This window comes from Bombus pyrosoma, linkage group LG9 (assembly GCF_014825855.1).
Source record: "Bombus pyrosoma isolate SC7728 linkage group LG9, ASM1482585v1, whole genome shotgun sequence".
Taxonomy (NCBI): Eukaryota; Metazoa; Arthropoda; class Insecta; order Hymenoptera; family Apidae; genus Bombus; species Bombus pyrosoma.
In genome coordinates this window covers 6420156-6443467 of record NC_057778.1, presented here as the reverse complement: position 1 = coordinate 6443467, position 23312 = coordinate 6420156, and the positions used below count along the sequence as shown (strand labels likewise).

General features: G+C 33.9%; 2 protein-coding genes across 9 annotated transcripts in view; one reads left to right on the top strand and one right to left on the bottom strand.

Moving 5' to 3' along the window:
- LOC122570680 (long-chain-fatty-acid--CoA ligase 4) overlaps positions 1-12383 on the top strand; it is a 20108-nt gene extending 7725 nt beyond the window's left edge. For 3 of the 7 annotated variants that reach the window (XM_043733349.1, XM_043733351.1, XM_043733350.1), the window contains 8 exons: positions 2015-2124; positions 6782-7136; positions 7792-8160; positions 8626-9021; positions 9098-9410; positions 9493-9756; positions 9846-10121; positions 10209-12383. In XM_043733349.1, coding sequence (XP_043589284.1) covers positions 2105-2124; positions 6782-7136; positions 7792-8160; positions 8626-9021; positions 9098-9410; positions 9493-9756; positions 9846-10121; positions 10209-10363 — 2148 coding nt within the window. In that variant the 5' untranslated portion in view covers positions 2015-2104 and the 3' untranslated portion in view covers positions 10364-12383. Of the gene's footprint in view, positions 1-2014; positions 2125-5493; positions 5661-6781; positions 7137-7791; positions 8161-8625; positions 9022-9097; positions 9411-9492; positions 9757-9845; positions 10122-10208 lie in introns of those variants that run through there. The other 4 variants (XM_043733352.1, XM_043733355.1, XM_043733353.1 and 1 more) reach the window with 2 other exon arrangements.
- The window catches only part of LOC122570682, a 48888-nt gene continuing 37282 nt past the window's right edge, over positions 11707-23312 (bottom strand). For both annotated transcript variants that reach the window (XM_043733359.1, XM_043733360.1), the window contains exon 3: positions 11707-23312. In XM_043733359.1, coding sequence (XP_043589294.1) covers positions 23167-23312 — 146 coding nt within the window. In that variant the 3' untranslated portion in view covers positions 11707-23166.

Sequence of the window (23312 nt, the reverse complement as noted above, 5' to 3'; positions counted from 1 at the left end):
ATAGTAATCAGTTACTAATATCCCTTGGACAATAGCCATTACTAGAATTATCGTCGAGATCTAATTTATTACGACTTAAACCTATCGATCTATTGATATAATTGGCATTAATTGTTGTTTGAGTAACTTAATTAGTTAAGTAATTAGAAATTAGTGTATTAAAATAATCCTCAAATTAATTGTTCGACATACACCATCAAGTTCTCTTTTACAATGCAATATGAGATTAATAAAATAATTCTGTTGACGAGATCTGATTATGATACTGTTCCACGAGAATGCTTAAAGTGTGTACAACAATTTTTACTTATATAAGTCGATAAAAAGGAATTCTTTATTGCGAGTGAAGATATCTAGGAGAAAAATCTGAATTACTGAAATGATTGAATATCTAGCTCGCAACTCTACAGTATTGTTCAAGGTTGAAGTTGGGTTGCTTAAATACACACACATACGTGTACATATACATATATGACGCGGCAGCTTGGTCGCTCAGTGACCCCATTGTCTATTTTCAAAACGGGCTTTCGCTGTAATATATGGTCTTTCTCACTTATCTGTAGTTTGTCCTTTACCATCGTTGTTATACTGATTATCTCAACACCACTTTTTGCAGGTCATTCTTTCGTGTTTTCAAACCAAGTTAATTCTGTTTATCTAAATCGATCCATTTTATGTTTATATTTTATGTTAAATATATTATGTATACCTTATATTATGTTAAAAAGGTATGTTAAAGAGTGATAATTATGCTATCGAATGAAAAGGTTAATATATTCTATTGTAATTATAAAAATATGCATAGTTTTACATTGATCACGTAACAAAAAGAGAGAGAGAGAGTGATAGGGATAGAGATAGAGATAGAGAGAGATAGAGAGATAGAGAAGAGTCGACAATTTTTAATTTTTAATATCAAATATAGAAATTAAATGTTATAGGACATAGTCGTTCAGATTATTTTAAGTAAGTCATTACTATTTCGATAAGAGTTACTTCAATTTCGTAAGGCTTCTCAATTTGACACGTCAACGTTTATAATGTTTCAATTTTTGTGACATACATTTTCGTTATAAATCGGCGCGTGGCAGTACGTGTATAGTAAAGTGCACTTAACCAAATTACTTGCTCCACAGTTAACAGACTGTGTAAGACTTCAAGTGAATTCAATGTCATCTTAATAGTCTTTCATAGCCAATATAGGGTATCCATAATGCAAGTGCATCGAGTATTTAAAATAAACAAATTCTTTCGTTATATTCTTTAGTTTCCATTTGCCATTTATTTCTCAATGTATAATATAATTACATTTTCATCATTTAATATTGTGCTCGATTTTGTAAGCGAATATATTATTAAATTAGTATTCGCGAAGATAGATTCTCACTTACGAGACTTCTAGAAGCAGAAGAAAAGTTCAACCTACAGTCGAGAAATATTGGGAACTATAGACACAATAGGCATTTTAAAAAAATGTAAAACAACCTCCTTTCTTTCAATAGGCATTGTTCAGCATTTAGAGAAAATTGAAGAAATGGAATTGACGTAATTTCCCATTATCAATTACTATGAATAGCTGTTGTTGTTTGTGCCGGATATCGTACTTTTCTGCTTTCATGAAAGTTAATTCGGCTGTATACGAGGAAGGGGATGTGTATGTACATTCTATTTATATTTAATTATTGTAATTATCTGACCTCGATGTTTCTTTAATTCAAAAGTATAAGCAGTCTACATTTCGATATAATTTAATTAAATGATGAATTACGATCGTTCGGCGTTATGCCGATAAGAATTATTATCAGCGTTCGGTTTCAAGTGCACAGTTCATCTGTCCTGTTACGGCTCCGTTGTTCTATTTATACGTTCATATCACTCCATAAGTACAGAAAATAGTCCTGTTGACTTAAAACAAGGAGAATCGGTATTCATGTCGAGAACGATTTCGATGACGCTCGGGTATTAGCTAAAATACCATTAACCACATCATTTGTGCCATCGGTTTTTATTGCAGTGTCATTAATCCGCATCAAATCAACTTCCATTAAAGTACAGGAGGTACTGATATCTATTGGATATAAAGGTGACCAGATAGTGATTCATCATGATCGTGGACGAAAAACCGTGAGTCGCACTAATTATAGAAAAGAAAAAGAAAAAGACAAACTCACCACGCTCTTTTTTTTATGCTAGTACGAATATTTTTAGTTACGCATGTACGTGTATTTTGCCTGCAGATTTACAATTATGTTCTTTCGAAGAACATTGTGGTATAGAACTGCAATAGATCTAATGTAGTGTGATGTAAAATATTAATCTAGTGCTAGTAAGTTAGTCTAGTGCCATAAAGTTTTGCTTCTTTCTATCTCCTATTTGTGTCAATTCGATGATATTTATCAGCGTATTTGTGTCAGTGTAATGAGAAGTAAAAGTATATAATACGCTGCACGTTGCTGGTGTTACAAAAAACGAGAACTTTTCAGTGGATTGGTAAACAATCGAATAATAATTATAAATTGTAATGTAGCGAATAAAATGTAACAGGCACTTCAATTTTATCTGTATCGATGTATTTTTATCTGTGCAATACATTTGCTGCTAAATTACGGATAACGATTCCGAATAATTCCTTTTGTATTCTTATCTATAATTCAGGAATATTTGATCGTGAACTATACTTTTTTATTTTACTAGCCTCTTCCTTCAATGACTAGTCAGTACAGATAAATTTTGATTTTACTTTTAACTTTTTAAGAAATCGGTCCCTATTCCAAGTTTCCAAATAGCAATTGTTAACGTTCTTTTGCTTGAGGCTGAATACAACGTGTAATTTCACAATCTCCTGTATTGCATTTATCTATTAAGTCACGATCTATATCTTAAAGAAGTCGTTACATAATTGTGCATTCGTCTAGTATTTGTTATTATATGATTTATGTTTCCCTGTAATTTGTCACGCTGATAAATCTTTATCATATAAAAAAATGATAATTTTCTTTCTGCAGTAATTTAGATTTCGCGTGACAAATTACTTACAGAACGAGGAGCCTTCATTTGTCCACGTGCTGATTCATAATCAAATTGTATTTTATGATCGTCAACTTACGGTAACTATCGATTTTTCTATTTTTCTACCAAACATTGCAACAAGTTGTTTCTTTTTCTTTTATGCCGGCTGGAGTGCTATGTATAAATATTAAAAAAATGAAGCGTTATATTTTATTCAAACGTTTGCAATTATAATTGTACGTACATTTATCAATCAACTGAACGATTCATAGCGTCGCCGTTTTTTTAGATCACAGTTAATGGTAAGTAAATTTGTTAATATCATGAAGTATTGTTAATGTTGTAAAGTAAGTAAGAAGTTTGCAAATGAGTACATATAATTAATGGAAACAGGTATGTATTTTTCATTGCATAACTACATCTCATACATAATTCCTATTTGAATAATAGTCTTATTTGTTACATGTTATTGTTCCTTCGCGCTATCTCTATTGCCGGCTCTCTATAACTTCTATTGTTTTTCAGTTTCTTCATTTCGAAACAATAAAATATAATCGTTGTATAAACACGCAGAAAGGATGATACATACTAATTTTTAACAATCAAATCTCTGCTATTTTTGAATTGTTTATTTACAGCCGCATGAACCGCTATGCTATATATATACATACTAATTGTTGGAATTTATATTTAAATTTCATTTACAATAGATTATTAGCATGTAGAAATCAATTATCGGACATTGTTACAATTAATTCATTTTAACGAGGAAACATGAACAATTACAAATGCGTACGGTTTATCTCAGCAAGCGAACCATGTAATTATTCTCGTTTAGTCATTCCACTATTTCTATTGAATTCGGAGACTATGCGTAACCGGCCTTGATCTTTAACGTGTTTTCGTGTATCGTGTTTCCACTGTATATTTCTAACTAAATAATAGTAGGTTGCACGGAAAGTGAATTGCCCTTCGTTTGGAATCTCAAATAATGAAAAGACAATGCGAGTAGTTGGTAGCCGCATCTGGCACGAGCTAACGATGTGCAAAGTCCGTGAAGATATTCGAATCACATGCACATTGTACATATAGAAGTACGTTGTCGCCAGTCTGCAGTCACGCCATGTCTTTAATTGTATTTGTGTCTATTGGTACACATAGGGTGTCGCGTGGCGCATTCTATCGTTTTGAGGCGGTACGAAACGTTATAAGCAACGATTGAATGATTTTAGGTGCTTTAATTTTTTTGTAGTACTGTGATATGAATGTGTATGCTGTTGCAATTTCAAGCTGCAACTTCTCTTTTCCTTCTTCGTCCTTTCAACGAAGTACGCACAATGTTTTTTCTCTTTTGATTTGAATAATTGTTTAAATGAAATACTCTAAGTGGTGAAACATGTATAATAATGCAGCAGTAAGATAAAAATGGCGAAAATGCAGATATCAACATCGTCACAGTGTTTTGTCTTCCTAATATACGGGGATAAAAGGAAAGTACGTAGTAAGAAAAAATGGAAATTTCTTGAAAGTTCTACAGATTGAAATTCAGATTCATTTAGCACACGTGTACACGTGTATTTACATACACAAGAAATGAACACCTTTAGTACAACTAATTATGTTCACTGTGACTGTATTCTTGTTAATACGTAAGTTGACAAGTTTGTATCAATTTATACATTTGTTCTCAAGTTGCCAAATCTAGATTTGCATTCTAAGTCTCTATTTCACGTGTATATAAATACACATTCACATTCGAATTTCAATTCAACGTAATTTTTAGTACACGAGTAGCCATGTATACCTTGTCCAGAACGTGTAACTTGTATTTACATACCCACGTGCATTGTACACATATATTAAAAAGATAGATTATTTTTTTATCTTTAATAGCTTGACACGTGTTTTATATCATGCCACGTGTATACGTGTACTTTGCTACACCCTCAATACCGTGACCACAACTTTTTATGCACGATGTATATTCAAGCAATTCCAGGTATCTCAGAAACGTCGCTACTAAATCTATATTTGTAGCAGCCGGTAATGTAACATTTTTAGAGCAAAATAAACTGTACAAAGCTTCAAGAAATATTTGTATTTCACGATTCTTGTCTTTCTACATTTTTGCTGTATACCTTTCTTTTTTGTATCTTATAACTTTTATGTCTTACGATTTTATATGAATAACTACTGTCTCCTTTACCAACTTCTTTTCCTATTTTTATACTCTTTTTCATTTATTTTATTTCTGCTATTCATTCAGTGATTGAAAGCAAACCCACCAAAACACACCTTTATTACACGGCGCCGTTAAGTTTCTCTTTTAATTTTACAACATCACGCGACCGCGCAATCTACGCGTACTATTTTTATACGATGCATGTTTCGGACCGGCAGACTCTGCTTCATCTATGTTTTAAGGTCGTTTGATCGTTTGCAAGGTTATCAAAGAATTAATATATACGTTTAACAAAAAAACAGGAGGGATTAAAAAGAAGATAAAAACAAATAGTTCTCCGTGTCATTTGATTATTGTTAAAAACAAGTTAAGAGGGAAGAATGAAGCTGCTCGATCTATTCACATTGGGGAGATTCATCGGGGTGTTTGTTGGGTCGGCGATCGTATCGGTGGCATGAACCTTCGACTGGTAAAGTAAACATTCGTTAGATAATTAGCCTAAAGTTCCAGAGTTAGAAACAGCGCGTTATTTCGTTTTCAATTCATCAATCATTTTATCAGCTGACATTTAAGTAATTAATCCGATATCTGAATAATCCTTAATTTTCTTTGTTTTGCTTTGGTTCAAAGCTACTTCTTCCTGTTTTTCTTTTTAAATGTACTGCATATGAATGATTTAGCCTTGAAAAAAAACGTTAAGCTTGATGTATGAACGCGAAGAACGAGTTTTTGCTAAATTTATGAGCTTGAATACGGAACTATTTCCGATTAGATATATGTATATATATATATATATATGTACATTTTTATGACTCATCGTACTGTACCTCTTTTTTTAAATAATGTGTAGAATATTAGGCATGTTAATATTTTTCTGGGTAGCCTTTACGATATTTAACTTGTAATACAATTAGTTCTGCGCAATATATTACATAGAATTGTTATAGTAATATATTACTACTTTCATTGGTATATGACTGATGCTGATATCAAATAGTGATGTGTTATACATATCCGCATATTAATGGCATTCTCTTTAGTACAAATATTGACACTGACTCCATTCCCTGCAGTGCAGATAATGCAGTGTTCTGTAGCCTTGATAATGACATTTCTCTATACAGGAAGTTTCATTAATTAAAATTGGTACGATAATCTTTAAATATCTTTAGACGTACTTATATTGATATTTTGAATTCAAAATTATTTCCAAATTATCATAAACTCTTTTACGTCCCTAATGAAAATCCCTGTACATAGCGATAGCTGCATTAATATCATATAATACCAAACCTGCACTTTGCGAATCGTTCTTTATTCCATGCATCTTATCATACTAACATCCCAAATCATTATTACGCAAACAATAATATAACGTTATTATTTCAGATTTAAAATAACAGGAACAATTTAACATTAGTCGCGAAACAAAAATTTCTTTAGATTATCGGTCTGCATTGATAACGAAGCTTTTTTTTTAAAAGAACGCTGCTTATACAATAAGCTTTTAATTAGCAAACGATTTCGTAAGGCACTAACATGCAAGAAGAACGAAATGCATATTTCGTAACATTGCGTTTTCCTGTGTAGGGAGATGGAAAGCTTTTGGGTTATCAGCGCAGTCAACGCGATCAAGGCGATTTCGTACCTGTACGATCTGCTGACGTTCCCGGTATACCTCGTGCTCCAACGACCTTGGGAGAAAAGGAAAGCTTCACGAAGGATCAAGGCTCGACCCATTACAAAGGATGAACAAAGTATTACGTATAGGAGTGTTGATCCACCGAGAGAGATGCACATTAGCCTTGAACGTGAAAACATCGACACGCTTGAGAAGGTGATGGGATGGATCACTAAAAAGCACGGCGAAAAAAAATGCGTTGGTACGAGAGAGATACTTGCGGAGGAGGACGAGGTTCAATCCAATGGTAGAATATTCAAAAAGGTAGAGTAAGAAGCGATTGTTTTGTTGCAATTAAAATCGTAATACATATGATTTGATTAAAAGAACAGAATCGAAGAAGAAAAGAATACTTAAAAGTTTCTTAGTCAATATACAGTATCTCATAGTATAGATATGTGCGTAGTACTTCGAATGTAAACAAGTAATAGGGTCAAAATAACAGTTGACATCATCAGTAGTATGCTTTTGACATCTTTGTTTACATTCGAAGTACTACGCGCATCTTTCAACATGTTTCGTAACATAAAATACTAAGATGAACAAAGTCTAATATCTCAGAAACGGTAAGTTTCAGGATAAATATATGTTAGTATTTTTATACTCAGAACTAGTTATTCTGTCGCAATCAACCATGAAAAATAGGACGTTCTGTTTAAAAAAACAAAGTTATTCTCTATATCTCCTCTATGCATCCATCTGTCGAGAAACCATTGTTACCGCGTTATGTAATTCTTTGAATCCTACAGCTTTCGTTAATAATATTTTCGCGTATTATTTGAAGTAACGAAGGTATTTCAGGTGGGCAGAGTTTGTGATACAGACTGTATATTACGTGGATATGAATGAATGATATGGATGAATTCAACTTAATACAATTTACGTGAGAAAAAACTGATTACTAATTATTCTGTTACAGTATAAAATGGGAGAGTACAAATGGAAAAATTATAATGATATGGACAGGCTGACAACATCTTTTGGTCGAGGCTTAAAAGAATATAATCTTACGATGCATAAGAACATTGTGATCTTTGCCGAGACTAGAGAGGAATGGATGATAGCCGCCTATGGTTGTTTTAAACAGAACATGACTGTAGTTACTATTTATGCGACGTTAGGCGAGGAAGCTATTGCTCATGGAATCAACGAAACGGAAGTCAATACCGTGATTACTAGCCATAACCTGTTACCAAAATTCAAACGGCTCCTTAATGTGTTACCTAATGTTAAAACAATTATTTATATGGAAGATCAACTGGTACCTACTGATACGAAGGGTTATAAGGTGAGTACCTTGATCCAGACTATCGGCCATAAATATTAGGACACTTACTGGTAATATTTATTGAAGAACTATATCAGATTTTACCTTATATATTATTGTACATTATAAGTAAATTATGGAAATTATTAAAGAAGTTGATTTAAATTATTGAAGAAATTGAACTGTAGCAGAGATATGTTTCATTCACTAAATATTATAAAGAGTATATTATAAAAAGTATGCTTTGATTCTTTTATGTATCTTTAAATATTATATGTATTATGTGTCTAAATCTAAAAATAATAGATTTACAGTAAAATAATTAGAAAATAAACGTAATGAACAGTATTCAATTTATACTAAATATCTCAGCAGGTGTTTTATGTAGTATTTATGGTACTGTAGAATTAAAATTAGAGCATTTAACTATAAAAAACATTATGTAGAAATCTTCACTAATTTGTATACCATTTTGGTACATTTTAGGCTGATGTTAGGCTGTTACCTTTTTCTGATATACTCCAGACGGGTAACAGTTCTGCAGCATCACTATCATCACCAAAAAGCTCTGATACTGCAATCATAATGTATACATCTGGGTCGACCGGAGTACCTAAAGGTGTGCTCTTGTCGCATACAAATGTGATTTCTGTGATGAAGTCATTCTGTGATGTCGTTGAAATTAGATCGGATGACGTGTTTCTTGCATTCTTACCTTTGGCTCATGTATTTGAACTTCTTGCTGAGAGTGTGTGCCTTTTAAGCGGTGTGCCCATCGGTTATAGTTCGCCTCTTACTATGATCGATTCGAGTAGTAAGATTCAAAGAGGATCCAAAGGGGACGCGTCGGTTCTGCGACCAACTTGTGTAACTTCCGTGCCAGTAAGGTTCAAAAATTGTATTACATCATACTGTGACGTTAGTATATAATAATTTTGGTGTTCTGTATCTTTTATAGCTTATTTTGGACCGTATCTGTAAAGGTATCAATGAAAAGGTAAAGAAATCGGGGCCTCTGAATCGGACCATTTTCAGATTTGCCTATGAATACAAATTGAAATGGTATAAGCGTGGTTACGATACACCTGCCTGCAATAAATATGTTTTTGGAGCTGCAAGACAAGTTCTTGGTGGAAAGGTTAGGCTTATACTTTGTGGTGGTGCTCCTTTGACTCCAGATACCCAAACTCAAGTCAAAATGTGTCTCTGTGCCACATTGACTCAAGGATATGGCCTTACAGAAACAACTTCTTGTGCTACGGTTATGGACAGTATGTATTTCTTTTTCTTTTTGTTTCTTATTAAACGATGTTTTGTTTGATACATTAAATTATACGATTTCTCATTTTTAAGAGCATGATAGGAGTACAGGAAGAGTAGGAGGACCAACCACTATTTGTGATATTCGATTAGAAAATTGGGAGGAAGCTGGTTACAGAGTTACGGATACACCATATCCTAGAGGAGAAATATTAATTGGTGGTGCAAATGTATCGGCTGGGTATTACAAGTTACCAGACAAAACGGAAGAAGACTTTTTTTATGAAGATGGAAAACAGTGGTTCAGAACCGGCGATATTGGAGAAATTCATGAGGATGGTTGCATAAAAATTATAGGTTATATTAAGTTTTAATCTCCATGTTATAGCCTTCTTGGAAAAAATATTTCAGCACCTTTTTAATTGGGTTAATATAAATTTTTACAGATCGAAAGAAGGATCTAGTTAAATTGCAGCTTGGTGAATACGTATCTTTGGGTAAAGTTGAAGCAGAACTGAAAACCTGTCCTGTTGTGGAGAATATTTGTGTTTATGGAGATTCGCATAAATCTTATACAGTGGCACTAGTAGTACCTAACCAATACTATTTAGAACAGATTGCCAGTGACTTAGGTATTACAGGAAAAAATTTAGAGGAACTGTGCGATAATCCTGATATTGAAAAAGCGGTGTTACAGGAGCTGGTTGAACAAGCCAAAAAATGTAGATATTTGAAAAATTATCGTTTGTCCAAGTACCAATTTTCAAACCTTTTTAATGATGTTTAAATAATCTTTATTTTTAATACAGGCAATCTTCAGAGGTTCGAAATACCTGGTGCTGTGAAACTGTGTGCAGAACAGTGGTCACCTGATATGGGACTGGTAACAGCTGCATTCAAGCTTAAAAGGAAAGCAGTGCAAGAACGTTATCAACACGAAATCAATAGGATGTATGCCTCGTGATGAGAAGAAATTTGCAAGAAATGTAATAGTGAAGTGATGTCGATATTCAAGGTTTCTGATGTGGCAAAATATCGATAACCTTCGTTGGAATTTTACGAAACGTGATCGAATATTAATTAAGAACTTCAGATTTGGAAACGTATTTTCTCTGGTTTCTTTACTGAAAACACATCGTCAAACGTATATAAAAAAGAACTAATATATAAAGAATTTTTGTCTGCTTGAGAATATTTTATTAGTCAATTTAGAGTTTCGTTCGAGATGAGAAATGACTTTGATCTTCAATGGTGTAAGTATATAAAGAGCGTCTTGTAACATAATCGTTGTCTTATGTGATGCAAGGTATGGGTGAGAATAAACAAATGGTGGAGGTGATTATTCCGTGGAGGAAATTATTTTTCTTCCTTCTACATTTAGTTCATTTTAATAATATACTCATTCCTTGTAACAATTCTTGAACTTCGTGAAAGATCAATCGCTGATCGACTAGCATATTAATGTTATAAGTTCATAACTCGTACGATGTACTTATTTGAAGTATTATTTGAAATCGTCGAGTTTAATTTATCGCTATAAAGTTACTCCGCTAATAGTCACTTTGTTTTAAGCATTAAGATATGTATATATACAAAAAAATCAAGTGACGAGTTGTCTGCTCTTACTTATTCTTGACGTTAAAGCGTGATGTATGGTAGATGTTTAAATATCTCTAATTTTACGCCAACATAAATTGATCTTCTGTTTAGGATTTTCACGTAGAATTATTCTTCGTCTAATACTGTACAATACTTGCAAATAATGTCATTGTTTTGAATTATTATTACATCAGAGCATCACAAAAAACTTTCTTTTCTTTCTTCTTTATCGGGATACATTATGTGTGCGCATGTGTCGATATGTATGCATGTTTATTACTGTATGCACATATGAACGGGGAAATGAGAATGTAATGTATGTGAGCTTATAAAAAAAATGAAGGAAAACTGTGTTCACAAAAGGGAAATTGTTCTAGTAATTTTTTGTAGTCTTCCTATTTGCTGTAATGTGTCAATTCTTTGAGAAGCATGAACGGTTAAAGGATTTCTTTGGTATTTCAATTTCGTAGGCGTTACATTGGATCTATCATTCAAATATCTATTTAGCTCCAAGTCATGTTAATTTGCACGAGTTCCATTCGCGATTTGCAATTAGTGGTCTTCCTATTAATATCCGATGTTATATAGGAGATTAGTCTCAATAACATTAATAACTTATCTTTTCCAAATGCTTCTTACCGGATATGGTTGATATGCGTATATCTTAACAAATGAACGATTATGTTTCATACAAATTTTTATCTTTTCTTTTTCATTGAAATTTTAATAAAAGAATGGCGCATTGAATAGCGATTTTGTATTATACTATAAAATATTGTGTTGATTGCGCATTCTATATATTTAGTGTCTAAGCATTAATATTCGATGCGCAAGTAAATATGAAATTGTTTAATATTTTATTTCTATTTCGCGGCTTGTGTGTCGCGACTGTATAAGGAGAGAGAGAAAGTAAGGCATTTGATAAATGTGATGGATTATTTAAAATTTGGTGGCTCATTCTCCTTTTCCAGTTGCATTAAGAGTTCCTGCAATATAGTTGAACATATACGTTATGAATTGTTACGAAACTGTGCTGATTTCCATAAATTATTAAAAGTTGTACAATATTAGATAGGAAATTATCAATTGTCGTTTGGATATAATCATATCATCAATACCTATGATTACCATTACTTATTATAATTATCATCTTGAAATTATAGAATGCAAAAATAAATGTACAGATCTATAGTACACTTACATAGTATTATTGTGATTCTTGTGTTTTTCTCTCTAATTTGTGATCAATCGTATATACAAGCGATATGTATATTTATATATTTCACAGCGTTTTCATTTTTTATATTTCATAGCACTGACAATAATCCAGCTCGTACAAATGTTGGAAAGATTGATAGAATAAAAGTATGGGAATTCTCACTGTATATTGCTTCTTTTAGGTCCATTCATTTCCTACGCCAAAATACTTGTTTTAAAGTTATTAGAAGCAAATATATCTTTTTTATTTACTTAATGTTGCATTCTAAAGAATAACATCTATGAATATGAAACCATGATCATTCTCTTTAAATTAAGAAGTTTATATTCATTTTTCTTACATTAATTAAAGATATTGTTTCTGGGTCGTTTAATAATTATTAGCAAGTAATAGAAGCGAACATTTAACATGTTTAAATGTATGGCGCCATTTTTTTAATTGGCCAGCGGATGGCGCATTCATAATCCAACATGATCCTATTCTTACAGTTTCCTATCATCATCGATTCATTATATGTGGATCAGTGTAGTTGAATTTAAAAGCTTCTTGCTAACCGCGTTTTTTTTATATTTCATAGAAAGTGTTTCCGAACAGAAAAACTTATTGTTCTAGCTAAAAACTGCGTTTATACGCGTTATGAACATTATGTGTGTTTCAACAAATGCAGGGAAGACAATGCAAGAGGAACACGATGACACTGTTATATTCAAGAAGATTTTATTTGATAAGTTTATTAATGAATCTTTCTTAAAATAAATTTTCTAATAACTAATATCATTTTTTATTTCCTTCTGTTATATTGGTCAGAAAATTGGTCAGAAAAGAAAACACTCGTTCCAAGACATCTCTTTAATTGTTTATTTGTTACAAATGCAGAAGAAATAATATATCGTAATATATAGAGCAATCTATCAAGTTGGTCATTGCAATAGACATTTTAGTATATCGAATCGCGCCTTGTTACTGAGAAATCTCTCTCGTTCTCTGTTTTCTTACATAAAACAGCATCTACTTTCAATAGAAATACAAGTTACCCACTAAGCAGCCCTTATCACGAGCAAGTCGTGTAACATTCATAAAATCTCTAAAATCTGTCGCGTTTACGACGAGATGTCGCGATCCACCATAAAAAACATCTAAATTTCGCGGTGCATAAATGCACGCGCGAGGAACATCAAAATTCCGCCATATTGTATACAAGCCTCCAGTTGATTTCTTTTTTCAAACTTAAAACAATTGAAATATTTTATTCGTTATTGTTAAAATATACGCTTACATATGTATTATTTTCGCAATATCACGAACGCAAAAAATATTTACATATATCTAATAAGTCTTAAAGTATTTAACTATTCTATTAGAGAAAGAGAGAGAGAGATAGAGAGAGAGAGGAGTATAATTTTTACGCTTTCTTATCACAAGTACGCCTTATCTAGGGAGAAATTTTGAGCGATGCGTATAATTTTCATTTGACAATTTTTTGTTTGATTTGTTCTATTCCTTTTGTGTTAAAATAGTAATGGTTGAAAGTTAAATTATCTAATACATAATATATATTACAGTGTTTAATTATAGAACCTAGTACCCAGTAGCATTCGCAATAAGAAGAAAATTGTGTCTTTGTTGTTTAACACGTTCTCTATCATGTTACTCATACGATTTCTTTATATGAGATTTTTTATTTAAAGCCATATCGTACAGTATTTACAATATTATTCACAAAAGTTAGATTTCCGCGATATCTGAATGAATACAGCATGAAAAACTGTTCGAATCGTCTATCATCAATATAAAATAAAAAGTACATATGACGCTTTGTATCTTTTCGTGAAACCATTTATTTCTCGAAAATAATTGAAAATTAAAAAGAACGAAAATAAATAATTTAAAAGAACGCAATTATTATAACTAGATATGTTATAAATATATAACAAAGAAAGTAAAAATTTAGGAATGTCGCAATTTAAAATAATAGAGAAGTTTGGTAGAGAACTTGTCAAAACTATAAACAGTTGTACGTCAATAACAATAACGATGTTCACGATGATTGCGTTTGTCAGGTGGAAGGAGTGAAATTATTGAAACAACCAGGAGGCTTGTACGTTGTTTCCATGTCATCCACACTCGTCACTTACTATTATTTATGCAATAGATTTTATCCACGTTTCAACAATGTATAATATTATCTAATAATAAGTACTCGTTATTCTACGGTCGTTTTCTACAGGCCATACACAATCAGATCGAGACCCTGGTATAATAATCTCAGTTCTCTGAAGTATATTCTAAAGTTTTTTGGTCAGAATCCTTACGTTGTACGTGTTAATTGTTACATTGAGACCCTTTGTACACTTAACGGATGTGACGGTAGGAGTTAAAAAGTCTCTTTTATGAAGTGATCAGTGTTAATCTTCTCTCATTTTTTTCTTCTTTTTGTAAACGCGTTTAGAACTCGCTTTGAAGAGATCTTGTAGGCAGGTATATAGTTCTAGGCTAATTATTCCCAAAGTATTGAACGCCTCGAAAGAATTTAGAACGCTAATGTTCCAACAAATTTTCTTTTTGTGCAAAATTTGAATGTTGTTACTTTCACGGTGATTTTCGTTTTAAAAGGTTTTTATAGATTTATTTTTCTTCCTTTATTTCTCGTGAGACTATGCTATACAAAATTAGTATCGCGCGTTCTACGCTTTCGTGCAAGTTAATTCGATGGTCTGTATAATTTTGCAGACATCCTGATACGTCAAATAGTTGTTAACGAATCGTGTAATTCTGCAAACATTCTTACGAACGTTCGAAATGCGTTCTATCACCGAGAACGATATCAGAGGATAGAAAAGTCTGTTTCATTATCTTAGAAATATTAAAATTGATGTTCAATATTATCGAAAATCTGTATCATAGGAGTTTCGCCCAATACTTTGTAAATGATCGCTTAGAATGAAAAATAAAATGACCTTCGGAGGCAAGAAGTGTCAGTTCGTTACGATCGATGTTTCATCGTAACTTGGCGGTAGTTTAGGCCAGACACTTCTATTTCAGAACACATTAATTGAAGTATTCCTAAAGAAATATTTCACAAGCAGGCCTTCATTAATTTCTCTTGACGCATCATTGTTACTATCCACTTTCCGCATAAATAATTACCAGGAAGGGAAAGAGACAAAGCATCAATATGCACAAACATCTAATGAATATCATTTATGATAAACCAAATATCGTTAAACCAATAGCAACGTGTTATTCTAAAAAGCAATTGCGCGATATTGTTAGATCAAATTCGAAATAAACCGAAAAGTTTAGAGTTCGATTCGTAGCTCGATAAAAATTGTTTCATTAAAATTAGCGGCAGCGTTGTATCAGAAAAGAAAGGAGAAGAAAACGTTATTAACACAGTTAACAAGAAATAATTGTTACGCTTCTATGACAAATAGAGAAGGATTTGCGAAAACAGTAGCAATTGCATTCTAAAATATCACATTGTCCGAATTGCAATTCCTCGCCATTTTCTATTATAAGAACCGCTATTTCCAGGCGCAATCTGCAGCCGGTGCTTCGTAATGAGATCGAATTAAACCGTTCTTGGGGAAATTAATGAATGCCCTCGCAGATGTTCGCGGTAAAACACGACGATTTAGTAGACTTTCAAGCTACGTATTATATATACGCATACACCCGTGTATCACCTAATATCTCGTTAGTAATGCAATATCGTGCCGCACCAACGGGTGCTATACTTTTTACTTTACATCCGCGTTATGTGCTTTCGCCTGTTTATTTGCACGTTTTACAGGCGCAACAGCACGCCTGCACGATTCTGTTCCAACCGTCCACCTACGGTCTTTTAAATCGTAACTTTTTTTAATACGAGTTTACCATCTATGTTTCTTTTTATATGGAAGTATACTCGTGCGTTTGTATTTTGTTTAACGCGAAAATCTCTGACGTATCTGCATTCTATTCAATTTAGTAGCGCCCCGCTTATCTGTAACTTCGCGCGATTTAAAAGTTGCTCGTATGTATCTTAATTCTTGCTCTTGTAAAGTTCTGCGTAAAATTCTGTACTTTCTGCGATGTGGAAATCTTCCATATACTCGTACATCTTCGACTACGAAGTTATAGAAACAAACGTGTAACTATATTCATTTAAGTCGATAAAGTAGGAAGTTACACATTTTTGTATCCTTTTTATTTTGCAGCTTTCCTCCGTATCTGTGGCTATCTTCTTAACTCGCGACATAGTTATTCGTATACGTATGCAGATACTCTTAGTGTTGCTCGTATATTTCGATAACTTTAGTTGAAATCAGCGACGTATCTTACAAGCGGGTTTTATTCTTTCGAATTTCGTTGGACGTACGTATTTCTTTTTTTTTTTTCGTTAGATTCATTCTTATATCCAGATAAATAGATCTTCTCGAACGTGTAACGTCTTCGTGTGTTTAGAATGATTTAGAGCGAAATTTCGAGTTAAGAGGGATTGGAATGCCAACAATTTTTAGAGCACGAAGAAGATCAAGCAATTGGCATTTATTATGAATATTAATATCGCTATCGTTAATCTTTTACGATATTATTGGATAGAATTACCGAGTAACGGCAGGAACTTTTTCAGTTTTCAAATTGTGCAGGCATGCTCGTGCACTTTCCAAAATGATTATTACTTTCCATTAATTCTTTAATGCTCGTGTCTACTAACCGAATTTCATCCGTTCCTCGATTTTACACCCAAGAGATTCGAAATCGACGATGTTTACAGAACATCCACAATTACTGTTATAGCAGCTAATAACAATTCATCACCTAATCGAAATCGTTCTATGTGTACAGGATACGACATAGCTTTCCGCGCGAGCGCAGCTACAGTAGTTCTACCAATACTACAGCAATTTTAGTATTTCAAGGTCTGATTCATCAATTACTATCGAATAATTTATTTAACGCTGGAAATTTCGACAAAAGGATATCGTAGAATCATATACAGCGCTATGATCCTATGATTCGCGTGGTATAAAATTTTCTCGATAAATTACGTCCATAATAAGAAAATGATTTTCTCGAAAGTTTTACTTTCGATGTTATTTTCGTGTCTCGTGTTCTTGGAATAGTCGAACTCGTAGAAAAGTCTATGCTATATATCCTGTACATCGCAACGAACGATATTCACGAAGACACTATTGTACGCTAATGCAAACGCTTGCACTAGCTTATTCGTTAATTTCTATCCTAACACGTTAATTTTCAAGTTCGCAAGTACGAGAAGTTGCAAGAACGTTGTTTCGGAGGAACGGATGACAGTAGATTGTGCGTCCAGTTTTCTTCGTTACCTTTCTTAGCGGAAAATTCGGTAATTATCACGAAGGTAATTATCTCGAAGCTAAAGGCGAACATAATTAAATTTCTGAAGGTTTCCTCCACAGAAATATAAGCGTTTTGAACGAGTGGTAAATACAGATACCGACATATACCGACGCGGATGCTACCTTAGAATCGAAATTATCGTTCGTTGATGTCGTTTCTATGTGTTCCCAAAATTCTCGTTTCAATCTTTTCGTCGATCGAACTTCGTTGAAAAATACCTTCGGTCTTCTATCTTCTTCATTTTTATTTTTTTTCGTTTTTTTTTTCTAACTATCGATAAACATTTAGACGTCGGTGCAGAAAGTATCGATTTGTCTGTGCTTTTGAAATCCGAACACCGATGATCGATCGTCGTTTTAATCCTTTTACATCGGAAGATACTCGATTTCACGCAGGATTAATCGAACGTTCGTAATTTATTATTACTTCGTATAAAATCAGCGATTTTGAAATCAGCTTCAGCGCCATGTTTTTTTTTTTTTTTATTATTAATTATCATCGTCTAACAACCGTAGAGAAGTATTCATGACACTTAGGCAAATTAATATTTTCACGGATACGATTAAAGGAATGAAATGTGTGTAAAAATATATTTCATCTGTTGAACGCTATCTATGATGAATACTTGAGACGTTTTTCTACATTTTTACACGTTTTCTGCACTGCGTGTGTTCTTTGATTTAAAGGATTTTTCCTAAACGCGTAAAAATTCGCGGTCTACTGGGTTGCTCGATAAATTCGTAACGTTTATGGCAGTAGGTGTATTACATTTCGTAATCTACATATCTAATAAAATCGCAAGAGTGTTACACATTTATCAAAATTAAGACTTTCCGGTGAAAACGACGTCCCTTCGAAAGAAATATTTCAAAGAAATAATCTTCTGCAATATCCGCGTAACGTTAAGATAGTTCTTTCGAAGTTACACAGTTCGCAACGGAGAGCTTCTACTTTGGTAAATGTTACTTCTAGTTGGACCAATTAAACGCATTAGTCTATCAAGGACCGAGCAGCGAAATAATACGTAAACGTTGCGAAAGGTGGATTTACCGTGCGATAAAATGCTAATTTCGTGCTAATGTAGATACGATCTTCGAGTTCTCTTTAAAATTCGCTACGAATTTCCCGAGCAGCCCGATAAAATTATACATCCCAATTTATTTCGAACTTTTGCTTTAATCTCGGATCGATCATCGTTGTTTCATACGCGTGAAAAAGAGGAATCGCGAATCAGCAGGTAAAGATTTTAATTTAAAGGAAGTTATGATCGGTTCGTCGTGTTTCTCGAAGCTTTAAAAAATCTCACGAAGGAATTTCACGATGCATTCAACGATTTAGCTGAAATTCTGCAGACAGATGGTACGTGGTATGCATAATGCATGTTCCGAGCGTAGGAAATGTTGTAGGAAGTTTGCTGTCGCAATTAGAATTCCAATCTGATATTCTAATAATCTAATAGTTTCACTCAGTTATCTCGAGTTAATAGATAGAACTTTCTTTTTATCTGCATTTCCGTGCAAAATCAATTTCCAAGTCAATCGTCCGAAAATATTTCAATTTAGATTCAAGTCGATCTATTGTTTCCTTAAATTTAAAGAACGCGAAGGAAGATCTACGTAAAGTCGATGCTTACGAAAACGAAATCCCGAACGAAGAAGTTGCATTCTACATTATCGACACTTTTATTTATCACCATGATGATTTATGCTTGTGCGACAGTACCGTTAATTACAAAACACATTGTATATCGCGCGAAAGAATAGTAAAGTAAAAGAAGAGAAAAAACGCAACCGCTATTTATACGTCCAAGCGACTGAAATTGAGAGCGAAGTCTATTCCATCTTCTTAAATGCTTCTTATCGTTTTGCCTGATGTTAAAACTCTGGTAAACTACAGTTGATAAAGTGAATTTCTTACACCATTAAGCTTCTTCCACAAAGTCGAATAACTTTCACGCGAAGAACTCTTTCCAATTTTTCATAATCAAAGAGCTAGGAAACTAGCAGTACTTGGTCATCGAACATCGAACAAGATAAAAGCGTGGGAATATTTTCGTCGATCAACTGTACGTGATATTTAAATCAAATACACCGCGCACGTTGTACCAGTTACGCGTGAAATATCAGCCAAATCGATGGTCCAAATCCTCCCTTTGACCACGAATCGACATTCGCGCGTTCGCAAATGAGCATTTTCCAGGTCTGAAATTTCCAGGGCCAACAGAGCTGAAAGGTAGCGGAATAAAAGCCCCGGAAACCAACGTTGCTGCAGCGACTGTCGCCGTTTGGCAGAGCTTTCTCAGTCGTAAATTCGACTGTCGCGTTCCTTGCCAAAAAAGGGGTTTGTCTAACAATTGACGCGTGTACGGACGACGGTGGATGAAAATTTGCGAATTTATTATAAATTGGTTAGTTCCGTGAGACATTTTAACCTTGAACCGGAAGTTGTTGCTATCCATCCGAGCGAATGGCGACGGGCGAGACTTTTTTTTTTTTGAAAAATTGAGTCGTTTCGCGAAAGCACGAGAATGGATGGAACGTGGAAATGGAGAGACTTCAGCCTTTCTGCGGTTTGAATAGAATCGACGTGTTTTCTCGAAGACGAAACGACGTCCAGAAATGATTTGAGAAGATGAGAACATTTAAAAAATTTGTTGCGACTATTTCAGAATCGCTTCGACGACGTTCGATATTAAATTAAGAAGATGCTGGGTCCTCTTACGTAATAATTGAGAAGCTCTTTTGTTTAAAAAACAAGAATCTATACCTAAATACACTGTATATAGACGTCAAATGTATTTCCTAGTCAAATAGGTGTTCGTATCTTTTGAAATTGTTTTATTTTTGCATAGTTCGTGACGTTTTTATTTATCTTGTAAATATAAAAAGAATAATATTCCTGAAAAGTTATTGCAATTATCTATTCAAACGTAATGGATATTGCAAAACGAGAATGGAAGTTTCGTTACAATTTACTCCATTGAATTTCATTATTCTTCAATTCCTTCTATTCTCCTACTTGGATTATTCCCAGTTACAAATGCTTCTTCTCAATTTTACGATATTAATATCGAGCTAGACAGGATAATCGACTGACTTGTAATTTTGCATAATACGAGCAAATTTCGGATATTACAATTTACTTGAATCACGCGAGAGGACCGTGGCAAAAATCACGAAACACCTAAAATCAGCTTCTAGCATTTTTAGCTGAATGATACTTATATTATTCCTCGGAAATACGACACGAAATTGATGGGATTTTTTCTAAATTTTCTTCTTTTAGGATTATGTTCACTGAAATATGTTAGATGTCTGATGTTCGTCCTGTAGAATCACGAAACTCGATTACTTCAGCTTCACGATTCAGTGCGCTTATTTTTCTGGAAATCGTCTTTTATCTGTGTGCGTAGATGGCGAATGAATGACACGTTCTATCGAGCGAAATGCCGTTTCATTTGTCCAGCAATTTTAATGCAAATCGCGCGTTTCAATCGCATCGTTCTAAGCGCGATTTAACACATTTTCCTATTAGATCGGCACTTTGATTAACTTTCCCGCTTATCCGATTGACTTTACCACTTCAATGGCATGGGAATGTTTTATTGCTTGGAATGCAATCAGCTCGAATGCACGATCAATCGAGTCATACGTGGAATTAAAAGGATAGCGCAAGAAAGAGAAATAACGTTCGTTAGATAGAATCTATTGGAAAATGTCGGATTTGGACAGCAATTTTGAGAAATTTCCCTTGAAATTGTACAACAACTTGCAATGAAATTATTTAACCTACTTTTAAGATATTTTACAGATATTCAGCAAGGGAATAGCAAAGATATCGTTGAGCCACGAATTTAATCGGCAATATTTCTTAAAGGTTTAAACAATATCGAAAGTACGTTTCAGGGATTCTCTATTTTCTATAAATACCCTAACACTTACGAACAGAAGCGTATGTCAAGTCATCGATCTAATTTAAACTTGAGATAGTGGCAGATATATAATTAAATATACGTGTTTTTTTTTTTCGTTTTTTTCTTTTTTTTTAGTCCCAGTCTCTAAATGAGACAGTAGTCCTTAAAAGTTGAAATAATTCCTTGATAACTCCTTAGATATTCCTCATTTTCCATAAGTACCCTAATCTCTATGAAGAGGAGCGTACGTCGATCGTACGTGTGTTACGTTTGACGAAAAAGCGACTGGCTTGAGAAATTAATATACAAGAGACAGATTTTTATACAGTAAATTCGATTATAAGGTATCAGATATATTGTACAAACTTTATCAATTCTATATAATAAAGTAGATTAATTAGAAAATTAAGAGGAGAGTAACGTTTTACAGAATAAGTTTGATTACGAGATGCCGAATTTATCGTACGAATTCCCACTGTATTTAACGAAATAACGCTGCGAATGTTCCTCGTGTTTCATAAATATCCTAGTAACTGACGAACAACGGTGCATGTCAATTATCCCGAAATCACATAGCAATCGATTTCGTAGCAATCTCATTACGATCCAGTTTCAAAACCTGTTCTCGCAAACAAAGTCGAATTAATTTCGACCTCCGTCCCGTCGAATCAATTACCCAAAAAAGCCATGAATTTCCAATAAAGCATAGAAATCTGTGCTTAAAATTTGCCTGTAACAACGCCATCAACGGAAGGAATTCGGTTAATTATCCAGTCGATCGAACGGAATTACCCGAGCTTCCCAGCGATTTCTTCTTCTTTCGAGCGATTACTCCACACGCTCCATAAATCATGGTCGAGTTTCGACTCGATAAATTCGAGGATTCGGTAGAAGCAATCTGATGTTTATTCTGCGATGAACGAGCGCACAGACAGACCGAACGAAAAGTCGCAGCAGAAAGATACGATAACTTGCATATCTTGGATTTCATACGCAGTGCAATATCGAAATTCGAATTACGCTGTTTAATTAATCCTACACGAGCACAACGTTATATTCTTACTTGCTTTTCAATTTCGATATCAAATCTACGATAAGCTGATTCTGATTTTCTTGGAAAATTCGATGAATCCGCGGTTCAGTAGAATTTTGAGCGATCATGGAGATGTATTTTCTCTTTTTTTTTCCTCGGAGAATACCATATCCGTAAGTATGAAATATTGCTTAGTTACAATTGAAAGTGAATTACTGATAGAACAACGTGGACTTATCGTCTACGTATTTTCGAAAATACTTCTTTCTAGCCATCGAGTAGCATGAAGATTCACAGGTGCACGATGATCGATTTGTTATATTCTTTTCTTGTGTCTGTTAAGTGGGATGAGACTAGTCGAAGGATACAGGAGAAGTAAAAAAAAGAAACGAAAGGGACGAATAGGGAGGGAAAAGATGAAAAATGTCGAAGGATAAGAGAGTCGTCGTCGTTCGATTTCTCGTTCATGGTGAAACGTCAGCTTGCTCGAGCCGAAAGCAAGGTATTAGTCACCAGATCTCGGCGTTATACGGTGATATAGTACGCCCTCGGTTTACCTCTCGACGTGGTCGGGCTGAAAAAGACGCCAGGTGTCGATGGTGAGAAGGACCAGGAGGCCCACGAGGGCGGCGGCAGCGTCCGTCAGGAAGCGTAGTAGCCCTCGTGTCGTTTCCGGCATTTCTCACGGGCGATGTAGCACAGAGCAATGGTGATCAGTACGGCGATCGTGATCCCCATCCCGATGCTGATCCACATGATCTCCTCGTTAATACCACTGTAGCCTTTCC